Here is a 25,663-nt window from a genome sequence, read left to right on the forward strand (position 1 = left end):
AATGTGCTGCTGGAGGCTGAGCTGGGGGGCTTGGAACTCAGATAATTCTGTCCTAAGTTTCAGATGCTAGAAATGGAGCCTCAGGATTTGATGTTTGTCCTACTGGGTCTGGACTTGCTTTGGTCTGGTCCCATCCTTTTGGGATGGGAATGTTATTCTGGGTCACTATATACTTGACTCATGTGACTTGTATTTTATTTTTAAGGAGCTCACAGTTAAGAGATTGCCTCATGTCTCAGAAAAGGCTTTGGATTTTGGACTTTAGAATAATTCTAGGACTGTTAAACACTATGGAGACTTTCAGAGGTGAACTAGATGCATTTTAGATTATGAGATTAAAAAATAAGACTTTAGGATCAAGGAGTAGAATGTTATAGTTTCTAAGTGATGTGCTTAGCAGTTAAGTTTACAAGGGTTGGACTTGTGACAGTTACTTTTGGTTGTCAATGTGGTGGTGTAGGTGAAATTTTCCTGTGTCCTGCCCAGTCTGCAGCCGCTCAGACCCAAGTAAATACACAGAAGCTTATATTAATTAAAAATGCTCAGCCATTAGCTCAGGCTTACTACTGACTAGCTCTCACATTTAAACTCAGCCCATTTCTGTTCATCTATATGTCACCATGTGTTCTGTGTCTTTACCTGTGTGCCATTACATGCTGCTCCCTGGACGGCAGGCTGGCATCTCCTCCTTTTGAATTTCCTGCCTGCCTCTAAGCTGCCTTGCCATAGGCCAAACAGCTTTATTTATCAACCAATCAGAGCAACACATATTCACAGTGTACAGAAAGACATTCCCCCATCATAGTGGTGTTTAGAATCCTCAGGGAAACATTTTTCAGTGTGTTCATGATGGTCTTTCCAAAATGGGGGCTGGTTTTGTGGACTGGAGAAGAGAGAGAGAGAGAGAGAGAGAGAGAGAGAGAGAGAGAGAGAGAGAGAGAGAGAGAGAGAGAAGGCTTATGCCAACGTCCATTTCCTCTGTGTCCTGCCTGTGAATGCAGCTTGACCACCTTACACTCCTACTGTCCATGCCTTCTCAGCTATAAGGGACCATATCCCCTCAAACTGAAAGCCAAACCAAATCCCCTGCTTTTAAGTTGCTTCTTATTAAGTATTTGACAACAGCAACAAGAAAAGTGACCAATGCAGTGCTGTAACCACAGTGACTGTGTCTCTGCTTTGTTTCTGATGGTTGAGGAAGCAGATATCCAGAAAGGCTAAGTAAGGGACGGGTCCACAGATTCAGGCACATACCTCATTTCAGAGTTGGGAAACAGTGGGGGCATGGAGTAGCACACAGAAGTTCCCAGACAGTGCCAGTGTGGATCCTAGGTCCACTGCAGGGCAACATAGGTGTGGCCCACTGCTACCAACAGGAAGTCCTGGGCCTGGAGAGGTAGTACTGCTTCTCAGGTCTCAGTTCTGTGCAGGAGTGAGCTGTGATCACATCTTCCACTCTAGTGCAGGAGGACCCTGACATCCACCTGCTGAGGTCTAACTAGCATGTTGGGGTGGCTCCCTAGTGTGGTGTGGGACTGGTGAAGACCATGGATAAAGCCACAGTCACAGAAAAACACTCAGTGCATATGGTGGGCAGCCCCTAAATTTAGTAGGCTTGGAGGAAAGGAGAAAGGAGCACACGTCAGGAGACCAGCTTAGCTAACTAAACCAGCTCTGACCCGGCACCCTGGCCAACCCGAATTTCCATTTCTGCTATGAAATGTGGATGATTATGCAGGTGAGGCTGAATGGCTGGCCGTTCTTCATTTCAGGATCCATGACATCTGCCACAACAGCACCAGACTCAAGGAAGTGATTATGAGAGACCTGCTGCCTTCCTCCTCCATGGTTAAAGACCTGAGCCAAGAGTTTGGGATACCTGTTTCCCAGGAAGAACTCACAAATGGAAAGCTGTTGGCCACATTACCCCAGCCCACTCCCAATGAAGAGAATGTCCAGCGTCAGGCTTCTACCCTCCCAGGGGACATCCAGACCCACCAGGAAAAGTACCTGCAGTGGCGGAACAACATGCTGCTGAAGAACCAAGGCTATAGGGATAGCCTTGTTCAGGTGAACCTTCTTTCTCCCCTCAGTGCTGAGGCTCCCAGATTCCCTGGGACTTCTGGTACCCAGTAAGAGATACAGGCCAGATGCCTCTGGCCTATGCTTGCTCTTCTGGTTCAGGACACTGGGGGGACAGGCCAGCAGTATGAGAGGCAGGGTTGAATTATGCCAGAGCATTTGGTTCAGTCTCACTCACCTTGGCTGTTCTTAAACATGAGAAGGAGTGAGCTTAGGCATAGGGTACTTCCCACAGTCCTAGTGTTTGTTTTAGGAGAACTGTTACAGGTGTAACATCTCACTTAAAAGGCATGGGTATCATAAGTTGTCTAAGCAGTATAGAACGTAAGCTGGCATGTAGGAGAAAACGTGGAGAGGAGACAGCAGAAGATGGAGAAGCTGGTGAGGTGGTGGAAGATCAGTGGCCTAGATGGCCAAGGGCAGTGCCTCACTCCAAGCCAGCCCGAGTCTTGGAAATACAAACATGTAAAGTGTGACTTGCATCTGTCTGCTCATGGTCTCTTGGTGAAGCCCTCCCCACCCCCTGCCTCCATGCTCCACTTCTGGCCACCAAGTTCCCCTCTTCTGTGCTGGATTGGTACTCATTGTACTCATTGGTGGTCATTTGTATCATTTCTTATCTTCTGCAACTTAAAGGTATTATAACTCTATGCCAATACATGATCTGCTAAGTTTATGCCGTTGCTTTCTAGGATATAATACTTAGGATTAGAATTGCTGAATGCTAGTTCTATTGCCTAGATCATATATTATTTTCCCAAATGATTATGTCAATATAGGCATCCTTACCTTGTACATTTTGTACATTCATGCTATGTGCTACAAGTTGAACTTTGGGATGTTTAATTTCTGATGTTTAGCAGTTTTTCAAAGAGGTATTAAGTTGCACTATTTATTGATGAAGCCTAATATTTCTTCACACATTTCTTGATTATTTTGCCCATATTTAAGCAACATTTTGTTTTGAAATCCTTAAAAACAACCCAGTAGCATTAATTTTTTTCGAGGGGATGGGGTTCAAAACAGGGTTTCTCAGTGCAGCCTTTGATGTCCTGTAACTTACTCTGTAGACCAGGCTGGCCTTGAACTCACAGAGATCTGACTGCCTCTGCCTTCTGAGTGATGGGGTTAAAGGCATGTGCCACCGCTGCCTACCTAGTAGCATTTCTTTTTAAATTTTGAATTTAATATTATTTTTTGAGATAGGGTTAACTATGTAGCCCTGGAAGGCCTTAGAGCTCACTATGTAGATCAGGATGGCTTCTAACCCATAAAAATTCACCTGCCTCTGCCTCCCAAGTGCTGGGATTAGAGGCCTGTGCTACCATATTTGGCTCTTTTTCTTTCTTTCAATGGCATCTTTAGCAGAAGTTACTTTAAATTTAGTATTTTTTCATATTGTTTTTGCTTTATTTCAGAAATCATTTCCTACTCCAAGATCATAATCTATTTTCTCCTTTGAGATGTTTGTTTATTTATTTTGAAGTTGGGGTGTCCTAGGGTCTTGTACATGATAGGCAAGAGCTCTACCATTGAACTGCATCCACGATCCTGATTCAAATACCATATTTTAACTTAAATTGATCTAGAACTTCTTTTCCTTTGAGACAGAGTCTTGCTATACAGTCCTGGCTGACTTGAAACTTACTGTTTAGTTCAGGCTGGTCTTGAACTTTTGGGCAATACTTCTGCCTCTGCCTATTGAATGTTGAGATTACAGGTTGAGCTACCACATACACCTGGGGCCTTATTACTCTATGAGGGTGGGATCTAAGTTCATTCCTGCCCTCCACCAACACAAAGGATGATGAGTGTTCTTAGCCTATAGTTACCCCCAGTGATTTGTACTATCAAATCAGTCTCACCAAGTTGTCATTGGATCCGGTCTGTTTATGGTGGTTGGGATCATCATTGAAGTTGCATCTATACCATTATTAGTGTCTTCAAAAAAGCCAGCAATTTGCTTTCTAGGGTTTCCATATTATATATTTCTTTGATTTCTGAATGTATTTTTGTAATATTTGGGTTTAACTTCTTAAGTGGAAGTTTAGATGATTGATATATCATCAAATCATCTTTATATAATTTGGTTAAAAAAAGTGAACACCAAGCACTCTTCATGGGTTTTTTTGCATCTATCTATCTATCTATCTATCTATCTATCTATCTATCTATCTATCTATCTATCTATCTATCTACCTACCATCTATCTATCTATCTACCTATCTATCTATTCATCTATCTATTGTGCATGTGTGCATGTGTGTGTGTGTGTGTGTGTGTGAGAGAGAGAGAGAGAGAGAGAGAGAGAGAGAGAGAGAGAGAGATAGGAGAGAGAGAGTGAGAGAGGGGGTGGGGTGGGAGAGAAAGACAGAGACACAGAGGAGGGGGGAGAGAGAATGCCATGTATGGGTATGGGTGCTTGTGGAGGCAAGAAGAGGGCATCGGGTCTCTTGATGGTGGAGTTTCAGGAAGTTGGATACTAAAACCAGACTCAGGTCCTCTGGAAGAGCAGCAAGAGCTCTTGATGGATGAGCCATCTCTCCAGCCCTGAACGTAAGTTAGTTTAGTTCATGTGCATGTGTGTTTTGCCTGCATGTGTGTTTGTGCACTGTGACCTGGTGCCTGAGGAGGCCAGAAGAGGGCACTGGATCCCCTGGAACTGGAGTACAGAATAGTTGTGTGGGTACTGGGAATCAAATCCAGGTCCTCTGGAGGAGCAACAAGTGCTCTTGACTTCTGAGCCATCTCTCCAGCCTCTCAAAATAGTTTTGTAATTTCCATTTCTCCGTACATTCTGGCTATTGGGTTCTACCTGAATTTCACTGATATCAGTGAGTATATTTTGTGTCATTTCCACTGTTGAGACTTGCTTCCCCGCTCAGTCTCTTGGCTTTGGGGCATGCGCCAGTGTTTGTGAAAATATCGCGTGTCCTTATCAACTGCTGTGCATGTATCTGATATGTCAGCTTGGTAATTTGTTCCCTAATCCTAATGATTTTTTTCAAAAGCAGAGTCATAGTTTATTAAAATGGATTTTTAACACAGATTTAGTAGGGGTATTCGTAAGCACCCAGGAAAGAGTGAGATATACCTAAGTGTGAATAAAAGCATCTCAAGACAGAGTTACCTAGTTATTTTTTTATTTTTATTTTTGGTTTTTCAAGATAGGTTTTCTCTGGGTGGCCTTGGCTGTCCTGGAACTCATTCTGCTGACCAGGCTGGACTCCTCAAGATGTGTTACTTCTCCCCTCAGTTGGAAACCCTGCTATTTCAGTGTGGCTGCTTCTGTCTCCTCACTCTCTACTCCAATTTTTTTTCACGTATTTCTTGTATTCAGGGATGCTTGCAGGAAGTACATCACAAGCTATTTCCAAGTACATCCATTCAGAAGCATTATTACTCCTGCAATGTATTTCATGCACTCAATTTTTATTTCAAATATCTTTATACTCAGTACTTTTCTTTTTTTTTTTCTTTTGGTTTTTTTTTTATTATTATTATTATTATTATTATTATTATTATTATTATTATTATTTTACAACACCATTCAGTTCAACATAATAGCCACAGAATCCCCTGTTCTCCCCCTCTCGCCCACCCCTCCCCCCAGCCCACCCCCCATTCCCACCTCCTCCAGATCAAGGTCTCCCCCGAGGACCGGGGTTGACCTGGTAGACTCAGTCCAGGCAGGTCCATTCCCCCCTCCCAGACCGAGCCAAGTGTCCCTGCATAAGTCCCAGGATTCAAACAGCCAACTCATGCAACGAGCCCAGGACCTGGCACCAATGCACAGCTGCCTCCCAAACAGATCAAGCCAAATGACTGTCTCACCCGTTCAGAGGGCCTGATCCAGTTGGGGGTCCCTCAGCCTTTGGTTCATAGATCCTGTGCTTCCATTCATTTGGTTATTTGTCCCGGTGCTTTATCCAACCTTGGCTTCAACAATTCTCGCTCATATAAATCCTCTTCTTACTCACTAATTAGACTCCCAGTGCTCCACCAGGGGCCCAGCCGTGGATGTCTGCCTTCAGATTCCTCAGTCCTTGGATGGGGTTTATGGCACCACTATTTGGGTGTCTGGCCATCCCATCACCAGAGTAGGTCAGTTCCTGCCGTCTCGCGACCATTGCCAGCAGTCTTTTGAGGGGGTATCTTTGTGGATCTCCGTGGGCCTCCCTAGCTCTCTGCTTCCTCCCCTTCTCACCTTCTCATGTGGTCTTCATTTACCATGGTCTCCTATTCCTTGTTCTCCCTCTCTTTTCTTGATCCAGCTAGGATCTCCCACTCTTTCCCTCAACTGTCGCCCTTCATTGTTCCCATTCATGACCAGGCTATTCATGTAGATCTTGTCCATTTCTCCGTGTCTTTTTTGGGGTCCCGTTTTCCAGGTAGCCTCACTGGTGATGTGAGTAGCAGTCTAGTCATCCTTGTTCCACATCTAGCATCTTCCTATGGGTGAGTACATACCATATTTGTCTTTCTGAGTCTGGGTTACCTCACTCAGGATGATTTTTTCTAGATCCATCCATTTGCCTGCAAACCGTGTGATGTCGTTGTTTTTCTCTGCTGAGTAGTATTCCATTGTGTATATGTGCCACAATTTATTTATCCATTCTTCAGTTGAAGGGCATCTAGGTTGTTTCCAGGTTTTGGCTATTACAAACAATGCTGATATGAACATAGCTGAGCAAGTGCTCTTGTGGTATGATTGAGCATTTCTTGGGTATATGCCCAGGAGTGGTATAGCTGGATCTTGGGGGAGATTGATTCCCAATTTTCTAAGAAAGCGCCATATTGATTTCCAAAGTGGTTGTACAAGCTTGCATTCCCACCAGCAGTGGAGGAGAGTTCCCCTAGTTCCACATCCTCTCCAGCATAAAGTGTCTTCAGTGTTTTTGATCTTAGCCACTCTGACAGGTGTAAGGTGGTATCTCAGAGTTGTCTTGATTTGCATTTCCCTGATGATTAGGGAAGTTGAGCAATTCCTTAAATGTCTTTCAGCCATTTGGGATTCCTCTGTTGAGAATTCTCTGTTTAGTTCTAAAGCCCATTTCTCAATTGGACTGTTGGTCCTTTTGATGTCTAATTTCTTGAGTTCCTTATATATTCTGGATATCAGTCCTCTGTCAGATGTGGGGTTGGTGAAGATCTTTTCCCATTCTGTAGGCTGTCGCTTTGCCTTGTTGACCGTATCCTTTGCTCTACAAAAGCTTCTCAGTTTCAAGAGGTCCCATTGATTGATTGTTTGTCTCAGTGTCTGCGCTACTGGTGTTATATTTAGGAAGTGATCTCCTATGCCAAGGCGTTCAAGACTATTTCCTACTTTTTCTTCGAGCAGGTTCAGAGTAGCTGGATTTATGTTGAGGTCTTTGATCCACTTGGACTTAAGTTTTGTGCACGGTGACAGATATGGATCTATTTGCAGCCTTCTACACGCTGATATCCAGTTATGCCAGCACCATTTGTTGAAGATGCTTTCTTTTTTCCATTGTACACTTTTGGCTTCTTTGTCAAAAATTATATGTCCATAGGTGTGTGGGTTAATGTCAGGGTCTTCAATTCGATTCCATTGGTCCACATGTCGGTTTTTATGCCAATACCAGGCTGTTTTTATTACTGTAGCTCTATAGTAGAGCTTGAAGTCGGGGATTGTGATGCCTCCAGAAGTTGTTTTATTGTACAGGTTTCTTTTAGCTATCCTGGGTTTTTTGTTTTTCCATATGAAGTTGAGTATTGTTCTTTCCAGATCTGTGAAGAATTGTGTTGGTATTTTGATGGGGATTGCATTGAATCTGTAAATTGCTTTTGGTAAGATTGCCATTTTTACTATGTTAACCCTGCCTATCCATGAGCATGGAAGATCTTTCCATTTTCTGAGATCTTCTTCAATTTCTTTTTTCAGGGACTTAAAGTTCTTGTCATATAGGTCCTTCACTTGCTTGGTTAGTGTTACCCCAAGGTATTTTATGTCATTTTCGGCTATTGTAAAGGGTGATGTATCTCTAATTGCCTTCTCAGCTTCTTTGTCCATTGTATATAGGAGGGCTACTGATTTTTTTGAGTTGATTTTGTATCCTGCTATGTTGCTGAAGGTGTTTATAAGCTTTATCAATTCCTGGGTGGAATCTTTGGGGTCACTCAAGTATACTATCATGTCGTCTGCAAATAGGGAAAGCTTGACTTCTTCCTTTCCAATTTGAATCCCCTTAATCTCCTTATGTTGTCTTATTGCTCTGGCTAGAACTTCAAGTACTATATTGAATAAGTATGGGGAGAGTGGACAGCCTTGTCTCGTTCCTGATTTTAATGGAATTGCTTTGAGTTTCTCTCCATTTAATTTGATGTTGGCTGTTGGTTTGCTATATATTGCCTTTATTATGTTTAGGTATGTTCCCTGTATTCCTGATCGCTCCAAGACTTTTATCATGAAGGGGTGTTGGATTTTGTCAAATGCCTTTTCTGCATCTAGTGAGATGATCATGTGGTTTTTTTCTTTGAGTTTGTTTATATGGTGTATTACATTAATGGACTTTCGTATGTTGAACCACCCTTGCATCCCTGGGATGAAGCCTACTTGATCATGGTGGATAATTGTTCTGATGTGTTCTTGGAGTCTGTTTGCCAGTATTTTATTGAGTATTTTTGCATCAATGTTCATGAGGGAGATCGGTCTGTAGTTCTCTTTCTTTGTTGCATCCTTGTTTGGTTTAGGAATCAGGGTAATTGTAGCCTCATAGAAGGAGTTTGGTAATGTTCCTTCTGTTTCTATTACGTGGAACAATTTAGAGAGTATTGGTATTAACTCTTCTTTGAAGATCTGGTAGAATTCTGCACTGAAACCATCTGGTCCTGGGCTTTTTTTGGTTGGGAGACCTTTAATGACTGTTTCTATTTCCTTAGGGGTTATTGAACTATTTAAATAGTTTATCTGGTCTTGATTAAACTTAGGTATGTGGTATCTATCCAGAAAAATGTCCATTTCTTTTAGGTTTTCCAGTTTTGTGGAGTAGAGGTTTTTGAAATATGACCTTATAATTCTCTGGATTTCCTCAATGTCTGTTGTTATGTCCCCCTTTTCATTTCTGATTTTGTTGATTTGGATTCTCTCTCTCTGTCTTTTGGTTAGTTTGGATAAGGGCTTGTCTATCTTGTTGATTTTCTCAAAGAACCAACTCTTTGTTTCATTAATTTTTTGTATTATTCTCTTAGTTTCTAATTTATTAATTTCACCTCTCACTTTGATAATTTCCTGGCGTCTATTCTTCCTGGGAGACTTTGCTTCTTCTTGTTCTAGAGCTTTCAGATGTGCTGTTAATTCACTAGTGTGCGATTTCTCCAACTTCTTTATGTGGGCATTTAGTGCTATGAATTTCCCTCTTAACACTGCTTTCATAGTGTCCCATAAGTTTGGGTATGTGGTGTCTTCATTTTCATTGATCTCTAGGAAGTCTTTAATTTCTTTCTTTATTTCTTCCTTAACCCATTGGTGATTCAGTTGAGCATTATTCAGTTTCCATGAGGTTGTAGGTTTTCTGTAGTTTTTGTTGTTGTTGAAATCTAGCTTTAAACCATGGTGATCTGATAGAACACAGGAGGTTATTCTGATTGTTTTATCTGTTGAGATTTGCTTTGTGGCCAAGTATGTGGTCGATTTTAGAGAAAGTTCCATGGGGTGCTGAGAAGAAAGTATATTCTTTCTTGTTAGGATGGAATGTTCTGTAGATATCTATTAGGTCCAATTGGGTCATGACATCGGTTAAGTCCTTTATTTCTCTGTTAAGTTTCGATTTGGGAGATCTGTCCAGTGGTGAAAGTGGGGTGTTGAGATCTCCCACTATTAATGTGTGGGGTTTTATATGTGGTTTAAGCTTTAGTAATGTTTCTTTTACATATGTGGGTGCCCTTATGTTTGGGGCATATATGTTCAGAATTGAAACTTCATCTTGGTCGATCTTTCCTGTGACGAGGATGTAATGTCCTTCTTGATCTCTTTTGATTGATTTTAGTTTGAAGTCTATTTTGTTGGATATCAGGATGGCTACCCCTGCTTGTTTCTTAAGACCATTTGATTGAAAAGTCTTTTCCCAGCCTTTTATTCTTAGGAAGTGTCTATCTTTGAATTTGAGATGTGTTTCTTGTATGCAGCAGAAGGATGGGTCCTGCTTTCGTATCCATTCTGTAAGTCTATGTCTTTTTATAGGTGAATTAAGTCCGTTGATATTAAGGGATATTAATGACCAGTGATTCTTCATCTCTGTTATTTTTGGTGGTAGTGTGTGTGTACTTCTCTTCTTTGGGGTTTACTGTTGTGGCTTTATCTATTGCCTGTGTTTTCAAGTGTGTATCTGACTTCCCTCGGTTGGAATTTTCCTTCTAGTGCTTTCTGTAGGGCTGGGTTTGTGGATAGGTATTGTTTAAATCTGGCTTTGTCTTCGAATGTCTTGTTCCTTCCGTCTATGATGATTGAAAGTTTTGCTGGGTATATTAGTCTGGGATGACATCCATGGTCTCTTAGTGTCTGCATTACATCTGTCCAGGTCCTTCTGGCTTTCAAAGTCTCCATTGAGAAATCGGGTGTTATTCTGATGGGTTTACCTTTATAGGTCACTTGGCCTTTTTCCTTGGCTGCTCTTAATATTCTTTCTTTATTCTGTACATTTAGTTGTTTAATTATTATGTGTTGAGGGGACTTTTTTTGGGGGTCTAGTCTGTTTGGTGTTCTATAGGCTTCTTGTATCTTCATAGGCATTTCCTTCTTTAAGTTGGGAAAGTTTTCTTCTATAATTTTGTTGAATATATTTTCTGTGCCTTTGAGTTGGTATTCTTCACCTTCTTCTATCCCTATAATTCGTAGGTTTGGTCTTTTTATGGTGTCCCAGATTTCTTGGACATTTTGGTTCATGACTTTGTTGGCTTTAGTGTTTCCTTCGACTGATGGAACTATTTCTTCTACTGTATCTTCAATGCCAGAAATCCTCTCTTCCATCTCTTGCATTCTGTTGGTTATACTTGCATCCGAAGTTCCTGATCTTTTACTCAGGTTTTCTATTTCCAGCATTCCCTCTGTTTGTGTCTTTTTCATTTTTTCAATTTCCCTTTTCAGATCTTGGACTGTTTCCTTTGTTTGTTTCATTGCTTTTTCATGATTTTCTTTCAGTGCTTTATTGTTTTCTTCCAGGATTTTAATGTTTTCTTCCAGGACTTTATTGTTTTCTTGGAGGGCTTTATTGTTTTCTTCTAATTTGTTTGCCCTTTCCTCTAGTTGTTTACAGCGTTCTTCCAATTTTCTTGTCTTTTCCTCTACACAAGCCTCTACCTTCTTCATGAAGTTACTCATAAGGCTACTTTCTTCTGCTTCTTCCAATTTTTGGTGTTCAGGTCTAGATGTTGGAGGCGAGCTAGGTTCTGGTGATGCTGTATTGCTCTTCATTTTGCTGTATGTACTTCTGCTTTGACGTCTGCCCATCTCCTTGTGGTTCCTTCTTGGTCTTATCAGTGGACTTGTTTCACAAAGAGCTGACAGACTCAGGAAGACTCTCTCTCTTGTCCAAAAGGGAGTTCTCTTGTCCAACTCTTTGGTCCAGAAGGGAAGTCAGGGGCAAGCTCTGGTCCAGAATGGCAGTCGGGGACAGGCTGGGAGCTGGGGGCCGGTCTCTAAGTCTCAGGAAGTGGCTGGGGTCTTGGGCAGATGGGCGTGGGGGCAGGGCGCGGAGACTGCAGGGGCTGCCGGGGGCTTGGAAATGGGGATCCCTCCCGGTGGGGCTAGAAGGGGAGCTGCCCGGTGGCCAGAACCTGGTGCCAAGTTGGGCAGGCCTCTCAGGAGTGGCTGGTGGCTAGGGATGGGGTCCGGGCTGGACCCAGGCACTCACCTCTGGTCCAGAAGGGAAGTCGTCAGGGGCAGGCTGGGAGCTGGGGGCCGGTCTCTAAGTCTCAGGAAGTGGCTGGGGTCTTGGGCAGATGGGCGTGGGGGCAGGGCGCGGAGACTGCAGGGGCTGCCGGGGGCTTGGAAATGGGGATCCCTCCCGGTGGGGCTAGAAGGGGAGCTGCCCGGTGGCCAGAACCCGGCGCCAAGCTGGGCAGGTCCTCCCGGGGTGGCTGGTTATACTCAGTACTTTTCTTTATGTTTGTTTCTGTTTCATATATTTTGATATCTTTACTTGCTTGTTTTAAGATTTTTTTTTTGTATTGCCTCCCAGTTTTCACCTCCAGATGTTCAGTGTGTGTCTTCTTCTCTTACCTCATGTGTTTCTCAGGCTACTTTGACTGTGAGTCAGTGTCCTTCTCAGGTCTCAGAGAACACCAGACCACCTGGTGACCATGACTTCATTTCTTTCACCAAGTGGCTCTTTGGGCCAGAGCTTTGACTTTAATGTAATGGAAATAGTATAGGAGGATCTGCCTGCCAGGGCCGTGACCCTCCAGCTCAGGGCCAGAAGGAACAGGAAATTGAGGAACACAGAAATGGTTGCTTTCCGTGTGTGTGTGTGTGTGTGTGTGTGTGTGTGTGTGTAAAACAGTTATAAACCTTCTGATTGCTTTGTGCTTCTCCTCGGGACTCTAGCCAAGCCATCAGTTTATATTTAGGTAATCATCTGGACCTTAATTTTTTTTTTTAAGCAGAAGATAGTTGTTTTTCCAAATTCAGTAGGCAAATAAAGGGCAAGGGGACAATGTAGACTGGCACCTTTTCTTCATTGTCCCCTATCAGGTCCCAACCACATTCTTTTCTGTTTTATCTTTTATTTCCATTGCTCGGCCAATCTCATCTGTTTCTTTTTCATTTTTTCTCTTGGTGTTTCTTGTGTGATATTTTGTTTGTGTTCTGACAAATAAAGCTTGCCTGGAGATCAGAAGGTGGAGGTAGGTCTGTACAGACAGGAGACAGGAAGTGATGAGGCTGGGCAGAGAGAGGAAGTGATAAAGGGGGTGGAGACAGGATCTTGGCCCTTTTTGGTCAGAGAATTTGTAGAGGTAAGAAGTCTCTAGTGGCTGCTGCCCTACTTCTCTGATCTTTCTGCTTTTACCCTGATATCTGACTTCTGGTTTTTATTGACAAGACTGATTAGGATTATGCTTCAGTTCCTGGTGATTGAACCCAGGGCCTTGCACAGACTAGGCAATGACTCTACCACTGAGCTACATACCCAGACCTTGTTTTGTTTTTGTTTTAGATAGGGTCTCTTTATGTAGCTGAGGCTGGCCTCAAACTCATGATCCTCCTGCCTTGGCCTTTCAAGTGCTGACTTCACAGGTGTTACTTTGCTTTTAATTCCCTAGGAAGCCCACAAATAAAGTCACCTTATTTCTTCAGCAGCCTTTCTGAAGAGGGAACAGTCCTCACTTCCTTACCAGGCCTGCTGGAGGACTCCTCTCCCCGCCCGCCCCCCACCCCCCCCACCCCCCTGGCCCCTGCAATACCTCATATATCATAGCACTGAAAGTCAGCCATGGCTGATGATGTCCATCCCTGCCACCTGAGGACATAGTCCCCTATCCACTAGACCATGAAAGTGTCTCACACTTCTGACCATTTGAACTGTACATTTTTATTCTTTACTACTAAGTGGATGGAAGAATAGTGGCTCAGTATGTGATGTAGTTAGTGTCCTTGGGAAGTCTCAAGATTTTACTCCTCTGAATTCCACTTTGGGTCCTGACATGTTGGATTAGATGGCCTTTTGTCATGACTGTGTGATTATAAACTCCATTGGTACTCAAAGTTTTTAATTAGTTTTTGCACCATGGCTCTGTGCCAGAGAACATCTACTATACACGAGGAAGGGCCTGGTATGAGTAACAGTTGCCATCTCTCTCTTCAGAAAAATATCACAGAAGCCTACCAGTTCACCAAAAAGCCCCCGAAGTCAACAGTGAAGACAGTTAGAATTGCCATTCCTAAGAACAAAGGTGTCCACAACTACAGTATCCAGACCCTGAATTCCACAGAGCTTGCTAAGAAGGAGATGTTTACAGAGATGGCCAAAGTGAGTGACAAGGACACTGACTAACATGCCCTCTTGGTGACTGTTGTATTGCTGTGAAGAGATACTATGATCAAGGCAACTCATAAAACAAAGCATTTAACTGGGGGTGATCATCAGGGAGGGAAGAGATAGGCATGGTGTTGGAGCAGTAACTGAGAGCTTTACATCCCGACCCCCAGGCAGCAGCAGGCAGAGAGAAAGAGACATAGAGCCTGGTATGGGCTTTTGAAACCTCCAAGTCCACCTCCCAGTGGCACACCTCCTCCAACAAGGCCACACCTCCTAATTCTTCTCAAACAGTTCCACTCCCTGATGACTAAGCATTCAAATATATGAGCCTATGAGGGCCAATCAAACCACCATACAGATGAGCTTTTCTTTCTCTGACCAAAGGTAATCATGGGCCTTGGGTGACATCAATCATCTAGGGACAGAGAACAAAGGATAAGGTGGTGGGAGAAGAGTGTGAGTTCACCATGCTCTAGAGAGTCAGAGGTGCTCAGCACACGTTCAAATACATATGGTTGAAAACAGTGCAGAAGCTGTTCTTCTGTGTTTCTATGGAGATAACTGTTAGCCATAAGAAAATCCTTGGTTTAGGCTTTTAGCACTCATTACATGTAGAAAATGGATTTCTCTGTCCAAGGACAGAGACAATGATGTGACCGTCATAGGACTGCCTTAGAGTTTAGTTAATGTGAGTGCATTATAGTGTCAAGACCCTGTGTCATTATGTCCCCAGATGTTTCTGATACCTGCTTGGAAGCTTGATGGCTACTCAGCCTTATCCAATACTGTCCTTAGCAGACATTTGTCTCCTCACTTCTAGGAGCCAATGAAGCGATTCACATATTCACAAAATTACCTCTCAGCTATGGTGGATCCTCAGGACCCAAAGGAAGAAGAGAAGAAAGCCCAGAAGAAGTCCCGCCAGGCCTGGCTCACACCTGGTGGGTTCCAAGTGTGGGGTCTTCAGAGCGCCACTGGAAGCTGCCAGCAGGATCTGAGACTTTCATCCATCAAAGAGACGAATGAGGTCTTCATGGAGAAGCAGGGGCCTCATGTGGGGAGGGAGGTTCTTAGGGATGGCTTCCCACCCCACTCACGGGCTCCCCTTATTATTTAGGAATGGCAGGAAAGTGCACTGTTTGCCAACGTGCTGAAGCCTGTGTTGGATCGGGATAGGTGGAGCTGGAGCCAGCGACACCAGGACTTTGATCTGTATAAGAAGCCACCACTTTACCTTCAGGTGGCCCCTCTTCCAGCTAAAAAGCCTGCAGCTGGTAAGATAGTAGCTCTCTGAGTCGAGCCTCCTGGTACTGCCGGCAGAGGGAGCTCTGGCCCTCTTGGCATCTTGAGCACCACCTGCTGGTTTTGCATTCAGAGTCATACTTTCTGGGTTAGGAAAGCAGGGTTCAGGATAGGTCTGGTACAAAGAGTTAGATGTAGGGCTGGAACTCAGGATACCTGGGCTCTGGGTCTGTGGGTGGGTGCTGGTTGCATGCTTTTGGACAAGTCTCTTTGCTCTGTTTGCCTTCGAAGACAAGAGGTTCAGGTTAGGGCTTATGCACTCCCAACAAGTTCAAGAAAATCTTGAATCTACAGAGGAGGACCGTACTAGTGGCTAGGCCTCTGAAATCCAGATGGATGAGTAGAGAGTCTGGTGCAATAGCCCATACAAGCCCACATATCCCACAGGGGGCTCTTCCCAAGCTTCCCTCATGGAGAGCATTTTTCCAGGTAGCTTCTTATCCCTGGTACTATAAAGGAATGTACTTTCCACATATACAAAGTTCCCCCTTCATTAATTTCTAGCCAACTAACTGATTGTTGGGAAGTTATTTTCCAAGTCACAGCCCTGGCAGGATGCTCAGGCCAGCCTGGCTCTCAACAGTGCCAACCTCCGATATGTCTGTTTGAAGATTCCGAGCTAAGTAGAGAAATAGAGTCTCATCTCCTTTACTCCCAAGAGCCCTGAAACCAGGCAGAAGCTTGAAATCTGGCAGACAAAGTATGACAGGACCCTGAGTGACCTGCATAGCAGTAGAGAAGAGCCTGAAGAAGATCCTGCCAGTGACACCTAGATACATCTTGTCTTCTGCAACCAGGGAGGCCAATCCTTGAGGAGAAATGAAAAGCTTTATATGGGAATAGTTACACATGACCACAGTCCAAGGTGGCGCTATTTTCCCATGACTGGGAAACACCATAAATGAGAGCTGCTGTTGTGAGCATCAGGGCTGTAGGGAAGGTACCACCCCTTGACTCTAGGACCTCATCTCACATAGTGAGAACAAAGGGGCCTAGAAGCGATCCACAGAGGGGTTCTCAGGGTCATGTATGAAAAGCTGGTTCAGAGGAGTTACAGGTCTAGAACATAAAGTCTAAAGGGACACAAAGTTTGATCTTTTATATTCTTTTGTTGATTAGTGGTTCTGACAAATGTTGTAAGTGCATTTTGTTTTTTTTTATTTCAATGAGTATTGTGGACACAGCTTCACAGTTATTTCTGATTTTTGTAATCTAGTAGAAATGGCTGCCCCCACCTCAATTCCCTGTGAGCCTTAGAAATGACAGCAGGATAGTTGTAGACAGTCTACTGACCGGCTCCAAGTTTTCCATTTTATCTTTTTTAGTCAGCGTTTCAGGTAGCCTAGGCTGGACTTGAACTTGCAATGCAGCTGAGGCTGACTTTGTACACCTGCTCCTCATGCCTCTACATCTCAAGTGCTGGGATTATAGACATTGGCCGGTGCCTGGCTGAGTTCTCTGTTTTGTGAAGAGGCCAATGCTGCCATGCCCTGGAATAGGGTACAGGGACACCATCCTTCCTCACGTTGTCCTGTCTAAAGGACTGTCTAGGACACTTTTTTCTGCAAGGAAAGAAGCAGGGGTGATCTTTCTGTACTGTAATCATACCCATGGAAGAAAGGAGGGTGTTTTCAACAGTCTATGGACTCTCATCCCAGGAAGTGCCTCCAAGTGAACTCTCCTCAAAACCCCAAGATCTTATGAAAGAAGAAGGGGAAAACCCCAATGAGTAATTGGATCCTGGAGGGAGAACTATTTTGTTATCATCTGTGGCATGTCAGAGTCCTACAGGCCATGTTGTACCTTATCTGGATTCCAGCGTGGCAGTAAACTGTGTGTCTCTCTTTTCAGTCGGGCCTGGTATCCTCCCCATTGTTACTGACAATAGAGCTGAGCAATGCAGGCCACTAGGTCAGGCAGCCCCTGGATACATGTTACAAAATACGGCCGGGGCTATGGAAGAGGAAGAACATTTCAGATAGAGCTGCGGGCACAAAAGTCCCACACTCCCCCTGGGCAAGACCTGTACCTTCTGCAGAAAGCAGCAGGCTCACATTACCTGGAGTGCAGGGGTTAATGAAGATGGTAAAAGGGCCATCTTCTACCTTAATGACTTCCCCTGGGTAGACATCAGCTGGGCCTACAGGGGAAGCTTCCATCTATAGCAGTAACTCTCAACATGTGGGGCACAACCCCCCCCCCACCAAAACCAGTGGGAAACACAGATATTTACGTTGCAGTTCGTAACAGTAGAAAAATGACAGTTAATGAAGTAGCAACAAAATAATTTTATAATTGGGGGGTGGGTCACCACAACACGAACCGTGAAAAGGTCTAGGCATTAGGAAGGTTGAGAAGCACTTGTCTATAGAGATGAACTTGAGCTGCTTGGCCCTGCTGTTGTGAGCACAACTGTTCCCCTGGCAACAAGCTCTGGGAGCAGGTCTGAAACGGCCTCCACAAACAGTGCCTAGACTTGAGCCCTCTACCCTCCACCTCACTTACATTTGTCCAGCTTGTACACAGTAAAGAGATTCTGGAAGCAGTCTTCCATCTGGGTACACTGCCCAACAGCAACAGCAGGGCTGAGATCAGAAAGGATGACCACTGAGAGCTCTGACCGTGACCTCTGAACACAATGCATGCCTCCAAAGGCACACAGTACCCTGACAAAGCTTCATTTGTCTCAAGGAACAAGTCGTTTAACAACTGTGAGACATTTCCTTCTCTGTGAGGTGGATGCCTGCTGGCTACTCTGGGTTGATATGGAAAGAGCCAGCTACACAGAAGGTGCTAGAGACTGCACTGCTTCCTGGGCAGGGTGAGGAACACACAGGCAAGCGATGGGTTAGGGTGATTCATGGGCCCATTACTCACCCACCTGTCTTCTCTCAGGTAGGAGAAAGAAGGCAAGCATCCAGTCTCCTGAACGGCACAGACAGAGTCAAGTCACAACAAACATACCTAGTTCCCAGGACAGTCTCTCTGTGCATGAAGATTTACTGTCTCTCAATGACCAGCACCAGATACTAGGGACCCCGTCTCACCTCGATCCTACTTCCGGTGAATCTTCAGTGGGACCACATCACGGGAGTTCCTCCTTTCCCAGCCGCTGGCTTCATTAACGTTTGGATGATGGAGGGGCTTAGCCCAGTCATCGTGACCCTGTTGCAAATGCACTCTGGTTCCAAGAGCAGGCTGTTCAGTGTGTCTGGCCTGTTTTTGTTTTATTTATTTTTTAATATGGGGGCACGTGGAGCTCACCTGGTGATCATGATTCCAGAGCCCAGAGTGGATGGAGCAGCTGGCATGTGATAGCATGGTCTTCGTGCCTTACAGGTGGATAAGGATGCTGGTCACCCACTTCAACACAGTGATCTGGAGCAAATGCTCAGAGTGGACACCTGCCACTGCCCATGGCCCTCCTAGAACTACTCCTTTGCTCTTTCAGTCGTCCTTTGCTCTTCAGCAACTTGGGACCAATGGCTCCTTTCCCTTGGTGTTATGGGAGTCTGGTGTCAGTTGCCTCGTGTTCCCCCTTCGTTATGTGGCAGTTGTCAAGGCAAGGCCAAAACCCAGAAATTGTCTATAATTCAAGGCCAACACTCAGCGAGCTCAACCCCACCTTCAGCAACAAGAGCCCCATAGAGCAGCCCCCTGCATCCAGCCCTTGGGGTGACTCCTCTTTATTATAGGGAGCTTTCCTCTACCAGGAAGGTGCCCAGGAGAAGTCTATAGAAGCTCAACTTGCAGGGCTCCCATGCAGGTACTATAGGCCAACAGCCCCAGCTCACAGTGATCAAAGTTTCTATTCTAGACATGGCCGCAGAGGTGGAAACTAGGCACAAAATAATCCCATGGCTGTTGGTTTGTAGGTGCTGTGGGTGGTGTGTCCCAGGTAGGCAGGCAAGCCCTACTTATCTTCCAAAATGGAATATCACCTTCTCAACAGTTTGGCAAAATTAATACACCTCCAGTTCCATCTTGCCCGCATTGTCCTTATAGGGCAAAAAAACAGTTACTTAGTACCTCTCCCAACACACCCTACTTGACTCACTTGACACAGCTGGTGGCCCCAGGTAGACAGGGCAGAGATGGAGTAGCACATTGAAATGCCCTCCCACTGACCCTAGAAAAGCCTAGGGGCTGGTCATATCCCTCTGGAGTAGAAATACCAGAAGGAAATCCAAATGTGGAAGGCACATGTGCTGTGCCTACTCACCCCAAGATTGAAGTATACAAACAAGACTGCCTCTACTCCCAGGTCTGTAATTCAGCCTAGCAAGTCCCAAAGCCTCCAGGCAGTGGTTTCTGTGGTCACTTTGCCTCCTTTAATCTCACTACAGGATGTCCACAGTGCTGTGACTTAAGGCCTGGCAGCATGGAGCTCTGTCTTCTCCTGTGGCTGTGCATGTGGGTTGCTTGCGTATAGCATGGTTCTCTCGGCCTATCAGGGAACAGCCAGCCATATGGAATACATGAGGCGTATCTGGGACCAAAAGCAGGTGATGAGGCCTTCCACTGGGGAAACAGCCTTGGGACAAATCAAGAGCATGAGGACGCCTGTCATTCTACAGTAGCTGTGCAGCTCAGCCCTCTCCCTGTTTAAGAGTCTGACTGCTGCATGCTCCATGACAACTGTTGAATCAGCCCATCCTGTTTCTAGTCCCTGCTCCCAATAGGAGTGCCCTAAACCAAGTCATTTTCATGCATAAAACCTCCTATGGTTTCCAAAAGTCCTGTGTCATTCAAGCCCTTCTACAGTCTGGTTCTTTTCCTAACTGCCTCATTCACTTTTTGTGTCCCTGTTCTTACCCTGTTCTAATAAATGAGCCAGTCCACAAGAAGGACAGACTGACAAGCCCAGAAAAGTTTCCTTACTCCATTTTGACCTAGTGCTAACCATTGTGTGCAGTCTGGGTTACCAAACTGCCAGTTAGGGTTAGGGCAAGTGTTAAGGTTAAGGGCTAAGGTCTGAATCATGGACAGGGTCAGGGGTAAGAAAGAGTGATTAGGGGTTAGGGTTAGTGTCCTAGTTAGATTTTTTTGTTGTTGTTGTCAACTTAAAGGTAGGATCATCTAGAAAGAGGGAATTTCAATGGCGAAAATGCGTTCATCAGACTGGCTCATAGGCAAGTCTGTGGGGGCATTTTTTTATTAATGATTGATGTGAGAGGGCCCCACCCACTGCGAGTGGTGTCACTGTGGGCAATGGTATATTGCTGTATAAAGAAGCAGGCTTGCAAGCTATAAAAAATAAGCCAGAAAGCAGCATTCTTTCATAGCCTCTGCATCAGTTCCTGCCTTCATGTTCCTGTCTGGAGTTCTTGTCCTGACTTCCCTTTGTATGGAATACAATTGCAAGCTGAGGTAAACCCTTTCCTGCCCAAGTTAATTTTGGCCATGGTGTTTCATCATACCAAAAGAACAGAAATTGGTGCCAGGTTTGGGGGATGCTGCCGTGAAGGACTAACAATGTTAATTTTGGGGGAGAACTGTGCAGGATTTTAGAACTTTGGACTAAAAAAAGTGTTGGATGCTTAGATCATACTGGGTTGTTCTGTGAGAACTGGAAGATAATTCTGAGAGCAGTGCAGATGATGGAGGTCTGGCTTGTTAAGTTTCACAGGGAAGCAAAGACTGTCGTGGTAGTTTATGTGATATTATGTATTAAGAATCTGACTGGGCGGTGGTGGCGCACGCCTTTAATCCCAGCACTTGGGAGGCAGAGCCAGGCGGATCTCTGCGAGTTTGAGGCCAGCCTGGACTACCAAGTAAGTTCCAGGAAAGGCACAAAGCTACACAGAGAAACCCTGTCTTGAAAAACCAAAAAAAAAAAAAAAAACCCCCCCCAAAAAAAACACCCAAACAAAAAAAAACCCTGTAGTTTACAGTCAGTTGGAACTAAAAATCAGATGTGATTGACAAGAGACCAGCAGCACTAAAGAGAAGCCTTTGTTTTTTTTTGTTTTTTAAGATTTATTTATTTATTATGTATACAGTGTTCTGCCTGCATGTATGCCTGCAGGCCAGAAGAGGGAACCAGATCTCATTTTAGATGGTTGTGAGCCACCATGTGGTTGCTGGGAATTGAACTCAGGACCTCTGGAAGAGCAGCCAGTGCTCTTAACCTCTGAGCCATCTCTCCAGCCCGAGAAGCCTTTGTTTTGCTGGGACAATCCATAACGGTTAGCTGGAGCTGAGATATTAGCAGTGAATAAGAGGAGACCAGGATCACTGGGGTGAAGTTTTCTGGGAGTATTTCCTCAGGGTCAGCACACAGAAGCTGTGGTCCAGAGGGACCAAGCTGTTAGCTGATGTTGGCAATGTGTAAGAGTTACCCAGGTAGTACTGGTTTGAAAGTCATGGAGGGGTCATAGTAGCAGCTGAGACTTGGTACTGTGAATGGCCAGATGATGCCACCAGGGAAAGTGTAGCCTCAGCTGCAGTGGAGACCCCAGGAGTAAGGGGGTCATGCAGAGAAGCTGAAGTTTGGCTCAGGAGAGACTGTTAGTAAAGGGTTAGGGTTAAGATTAGTGTTGGAGTTGCATAAGTATACACACACACACACACACACACACACACACCTCCCTGTATAATGAATTTCCACAAAACTACTGCACTGCATCCAACTGTTAAGTCCATCAAGACTTGGGAAGTTAGCTAGATTGACAGTCAATACTCCTTACTCTTCGGTATTACCCACCACTTCATGGACATGCTTACAATATGAGGATGCATGCCACATTCATCTTTGTATACCACAATAATAGCATCTAGAGCCAATTCCTTGATTTTGGTTTTGGTTTTGTGTATGTGTGGCGTAGCTAATTCTAACCCTACTTGTCTTAGGATTTCTATCACTGTGAAGAGACACCATGACCATGGCAACTCTTATAAAGGCAAACATTTAACTGAGGTGGTGGCTTACAGTTCCAGAGGTTGAGTCCATTATCACCATGGTGCGGGGCACAGCCACTGAGAGTAAGGTGGAATGCAGGAAGATATGGTGCTGGTGTGGTGATTTTTTTGTGTACTCTAATAAAATTTGCCTGATGATCAGAGGACAGAACAAGCCATTAGATTAAACATAGATGGCAAGGAGTGGTGGCACACACCTTTAATGCTAGCACTTGGGAGGCAGAGGTCTGCCCGGCTGTTTCTCTCCTAGACTGAGTCAATCTCATGTAGTCCAGGGTGGCTTTGAACTCACAGAGATCCAGACAGATCTCTGCCTCCCAAGTGCTAGGACTAAAGGTGTGTGCCACAACTGCCTGGCATCTACATTTAATCTAGTGGCTTGTTCTGTTCTCTGATCTTCAGAAAATTTTATTAGGGTACACAATATATTACCACATCGCTGGAAAAAGAGATGAGAATTCTACATCTTGATCCAAAGGCAACAGGAAGTGGTCTGAACCACTGGGTGTGGCTTGAGCAAATATGAGTTATCAAAGCCCACCTCCAGTGACACACTTTTTCCAACAAGGCCACACCCACTCCAACAAGGCCACGCCTCCCAATGGTGCCACTCCTTTTGGGAGCCATTTTCTTTCAAACCACAACACTACTTCTTCAACACCCTAACTAACCCTAACTGCCCAAATCCTAACCATAACCCTAACTCCCTAACTCCTAAACCTCTACCCCTAACCCTGTAACTCTAAATCATCCCTCCACACACACAAGGTTTCTCTGTGTAGTCCTTGCTGTCCTGGAATTCGCTCTGTAGACCAGGCTGGCCTTGAACACAGAGATTCACCTGCCTTTGCTTCCTGAGTGTTGGGATTAAAGGTGTGCATCACCACTGCCCAGGTTAACTCTAACTCTTAAGCCCTAAATCCTAACCCTAATCCTAACATTAGCCCATCACTCTAACCTTAAAGCTTTAATCTTCTAACCCTGCCTTACCCTAACCCCTTTACACCAAATGCAAGCCATATCCCTGTCCTAACCCTCTAGCTCTAACTCTAAACCCCAAACTCTATAAACTCCCACCTAAACCTCATTCCTAACCATTTTTCTAGCTCTCCAGACTGGATAGAACTGTCCTTACAGTACACTTATAAGAGAAGTAGATTCATCCAGGACCTCATTACAAAGTTACCACAATGGCTTTATAGACGTTTTTGGTGGGAGGTGGTCTTTACAGTGCAGGGGAGTCTTTGGGAACTGTGGATTATCTCATGGGTGTGTAACTTGATTTCTTGTTAATGGACTAAACCAACAGGTAGAAATGAGAGAATGGGATAACAATGAATTCTGAGTTACTTGAGAACAAACATAGTAAGATTTGTGTTGAGCTGGAGTTCACGGGGAAAACTTACCAGGTTAATGAGTCTTTATGAGGCTTTAATGACTGGCCAGCAGTTCACTAAATGATCGGAGAACTCAAAGGACAGGAAGGTTCACTTAATCACCAGTGCACCCTCTGCTATGGAGGAAGGAGATGTTCCGGGGTAGGAACCAACCGACTGCTCCTCTAATAGAGTGGTCAAGTTTGCCTGTGAATTAGGGCCATCTATGGTGATCAGAAGCCTCATGTTGGATTACAGATTCACTGTTATACTGTCAGTGTGAGAAATACATTATATTTTTGTTCTCTTATAACTTTGGTGTAAACTGGAGCTGAGGGTACCTTAATTCATAGCTAACCCCCAAAAGCACCAGGGACAATGTACAACAATGGGTGAATACAGGAATAAAACAGTATAGGTAAGAAGGACTGTGGTGGTTTGAATGAAAATGGCCCCCATTGACTCATAGGGAGTGGCATTATTGGAGGTGAGGCCTTGTTGGAGGACCTATGTCAGAAGGGGTGGACTTTGAGGTTCCAGATGCTCAAGTGCCTCAAGTTCCAGGCCAGTGGCTCCTTCTCTCTCCCTGCTGCCTGCCAATCCAGATGTAGAACTCTTGGCTCCTTCGCCAGCACCATGTCTGCCTGCATGCCACCATGCTTCCTGTCATGATGGCAATGGACTAAACCTCTGAACTGTAAGCCAGCCCCAATTAAATGGTTTCCTTTATGGCAGTTGCTGTGGTCATGATGTCTCTTCACAGAAATAGAACCCTAACTAAGACCAAAGACCAAGTTTGTCCTAAGAGTGGACAATTATCCTATCCATGAGTACTTCAAGAGAATAGAAAACACATTGCCAACCTCTGAGCGTCTCACATATTTAGAAAACATAGTGGAACACTTAACGGGGATGGGACATGAACCTTTACAAGGTGCCTCCAGAAAAAGTTGTCACATAACCCTAACTCTAACCCTAGCCATAAACACTGATCCTATCCACATCCAGTTCCACCCAGGCCACACAACTGTGAAGGTCACCAGTGTGCAAGGCTATCACTTGCAGGATGGCTTGTGGCAGTCCTCTGATGTGAGAAAATGAAAATCCTCCAGATTTAGGGTGTAGTCATCATGCAGCTCAGAGCCAAGACTTCTTTCTTCAGTCCTTCAAGTTCTGAAGCTCTTGCTGGCAGCCAGACTGTAATTTGAACAAGCTCAGGGAGCACACATGCATTCTGGGATTGGTAGTTTTTTTGTTTTTGTTTTTGTTTTTTTGTTTTTGTTTTTCACTTGCACATGAGTTCTGTGGACTACAAAGGTTCAGAGCTCTTTGCACTGGATTGGTGCTGGGAAGGTACAGGGTGGGAGATGGCTTCAGACTGAAGAGGGATGTTCCAGTGTAAGTGTTGGCTGGAATGGAATCTGTGCAATCTATGGCAAAAGCCTGGACAGAGGTGACCAAAGAAGAGACTTGATGCTTGTTTGCCCTGGGAATCTGCAGGTGGCAGCAGTGGGGCATCTCCTGGCCATGATGCTCAGTCCTTTTGTCATGTGAGATTCAAGTAGCAGCACCTGCGTGGGACCCCACTGTGCCTGACACCCAGGAGGTGTTAACTGGCTGCAAGGCCACTACTAGAAATGTGTGCTGACCCATGCTTACAGCCTTCCTGACTCCCTGACAAGCCAGTTCTGCCTGTCAGGATTTTCAAGTTTGGGACAACACATTTTCCATCACCTTTGGTTAATTCACATTTCTTTACATGCCCTGGCTATGTTATCTCCTTTTCAACCTGGTAAGGTTGGCAAACTAGGACACAATTAAATGTGGTTTGATGTGGGCCCATAAACTAAGAATGATTCTTCAAATTTTAACATGCAAAGTGTAAAATCCCCAAAACGATTAGCTTTCAGGGTGAATAGTTACACATAAGGGCAAACCTAAGATATTTACTGTAGTAGGTGACCCTTTGTAGAAAAGGTTGTCAAC

At 44.6% G+C, this 25,663-nt stretch overlaps 1 protein-coding gene across 8 annotated transcripts in view; it reads left to right on the top strand.

The window, feature by feature from the left end:
* Positions 1-18,576, top strand: part of Cfap92 (cilia and flagella associated protein 92 (putative)) — a 48,924-nt gene extending 30,348 nt beyond the window's left edge. For all 8 annotated transcript variants that reach the window (XM_042273568.2, XM_076567144.1, XM_016003048.3 and 5 more), the window contains 5 exons: positions 1,773-2,070; positions 13,905-14,069; positions 14,899-15,105; positions 15,196-15,352; positions 18,276-18,576. In XM_042273568.2, the coding sequence (XP_042129502.1) occupies positions 1,773-2,070; positions 13,905-14,069; positions 14,899-15,105; positions 15,196-15,352; positions 18,276-18,505 (1,057 nt within the window). In that variant the 3' untranslated portion in view covers positions 18,506-18,576. The remainder of the gene's footprint in view (positions 1-1,772; positions 2,071-13,904; positions 14,070-14,898; positions 15,106-15,195; positions 15,353-18,275) is intronic.
* The last annotated feature ends 7,087 nt before the right edge of the window (positions 18,577-25,663 follow it).

Source organism: Peromyscus maniculatus, chromosome 3 (assembly GCF_049852395.1).
Source record: "Peromyscus maniculatus bairdii isolate BWxNUB_F1_BW_parent chromosome 3, HU_Pman_BW_mat_3.1, whole genome shotgun sequence".
Taxonomy (NCBI): Eukaryota; Metazoa; Chordata; class Mammalia; order Rodentia; family Cricetidae; genus Peromyscus; species Peromyscus maniculatus.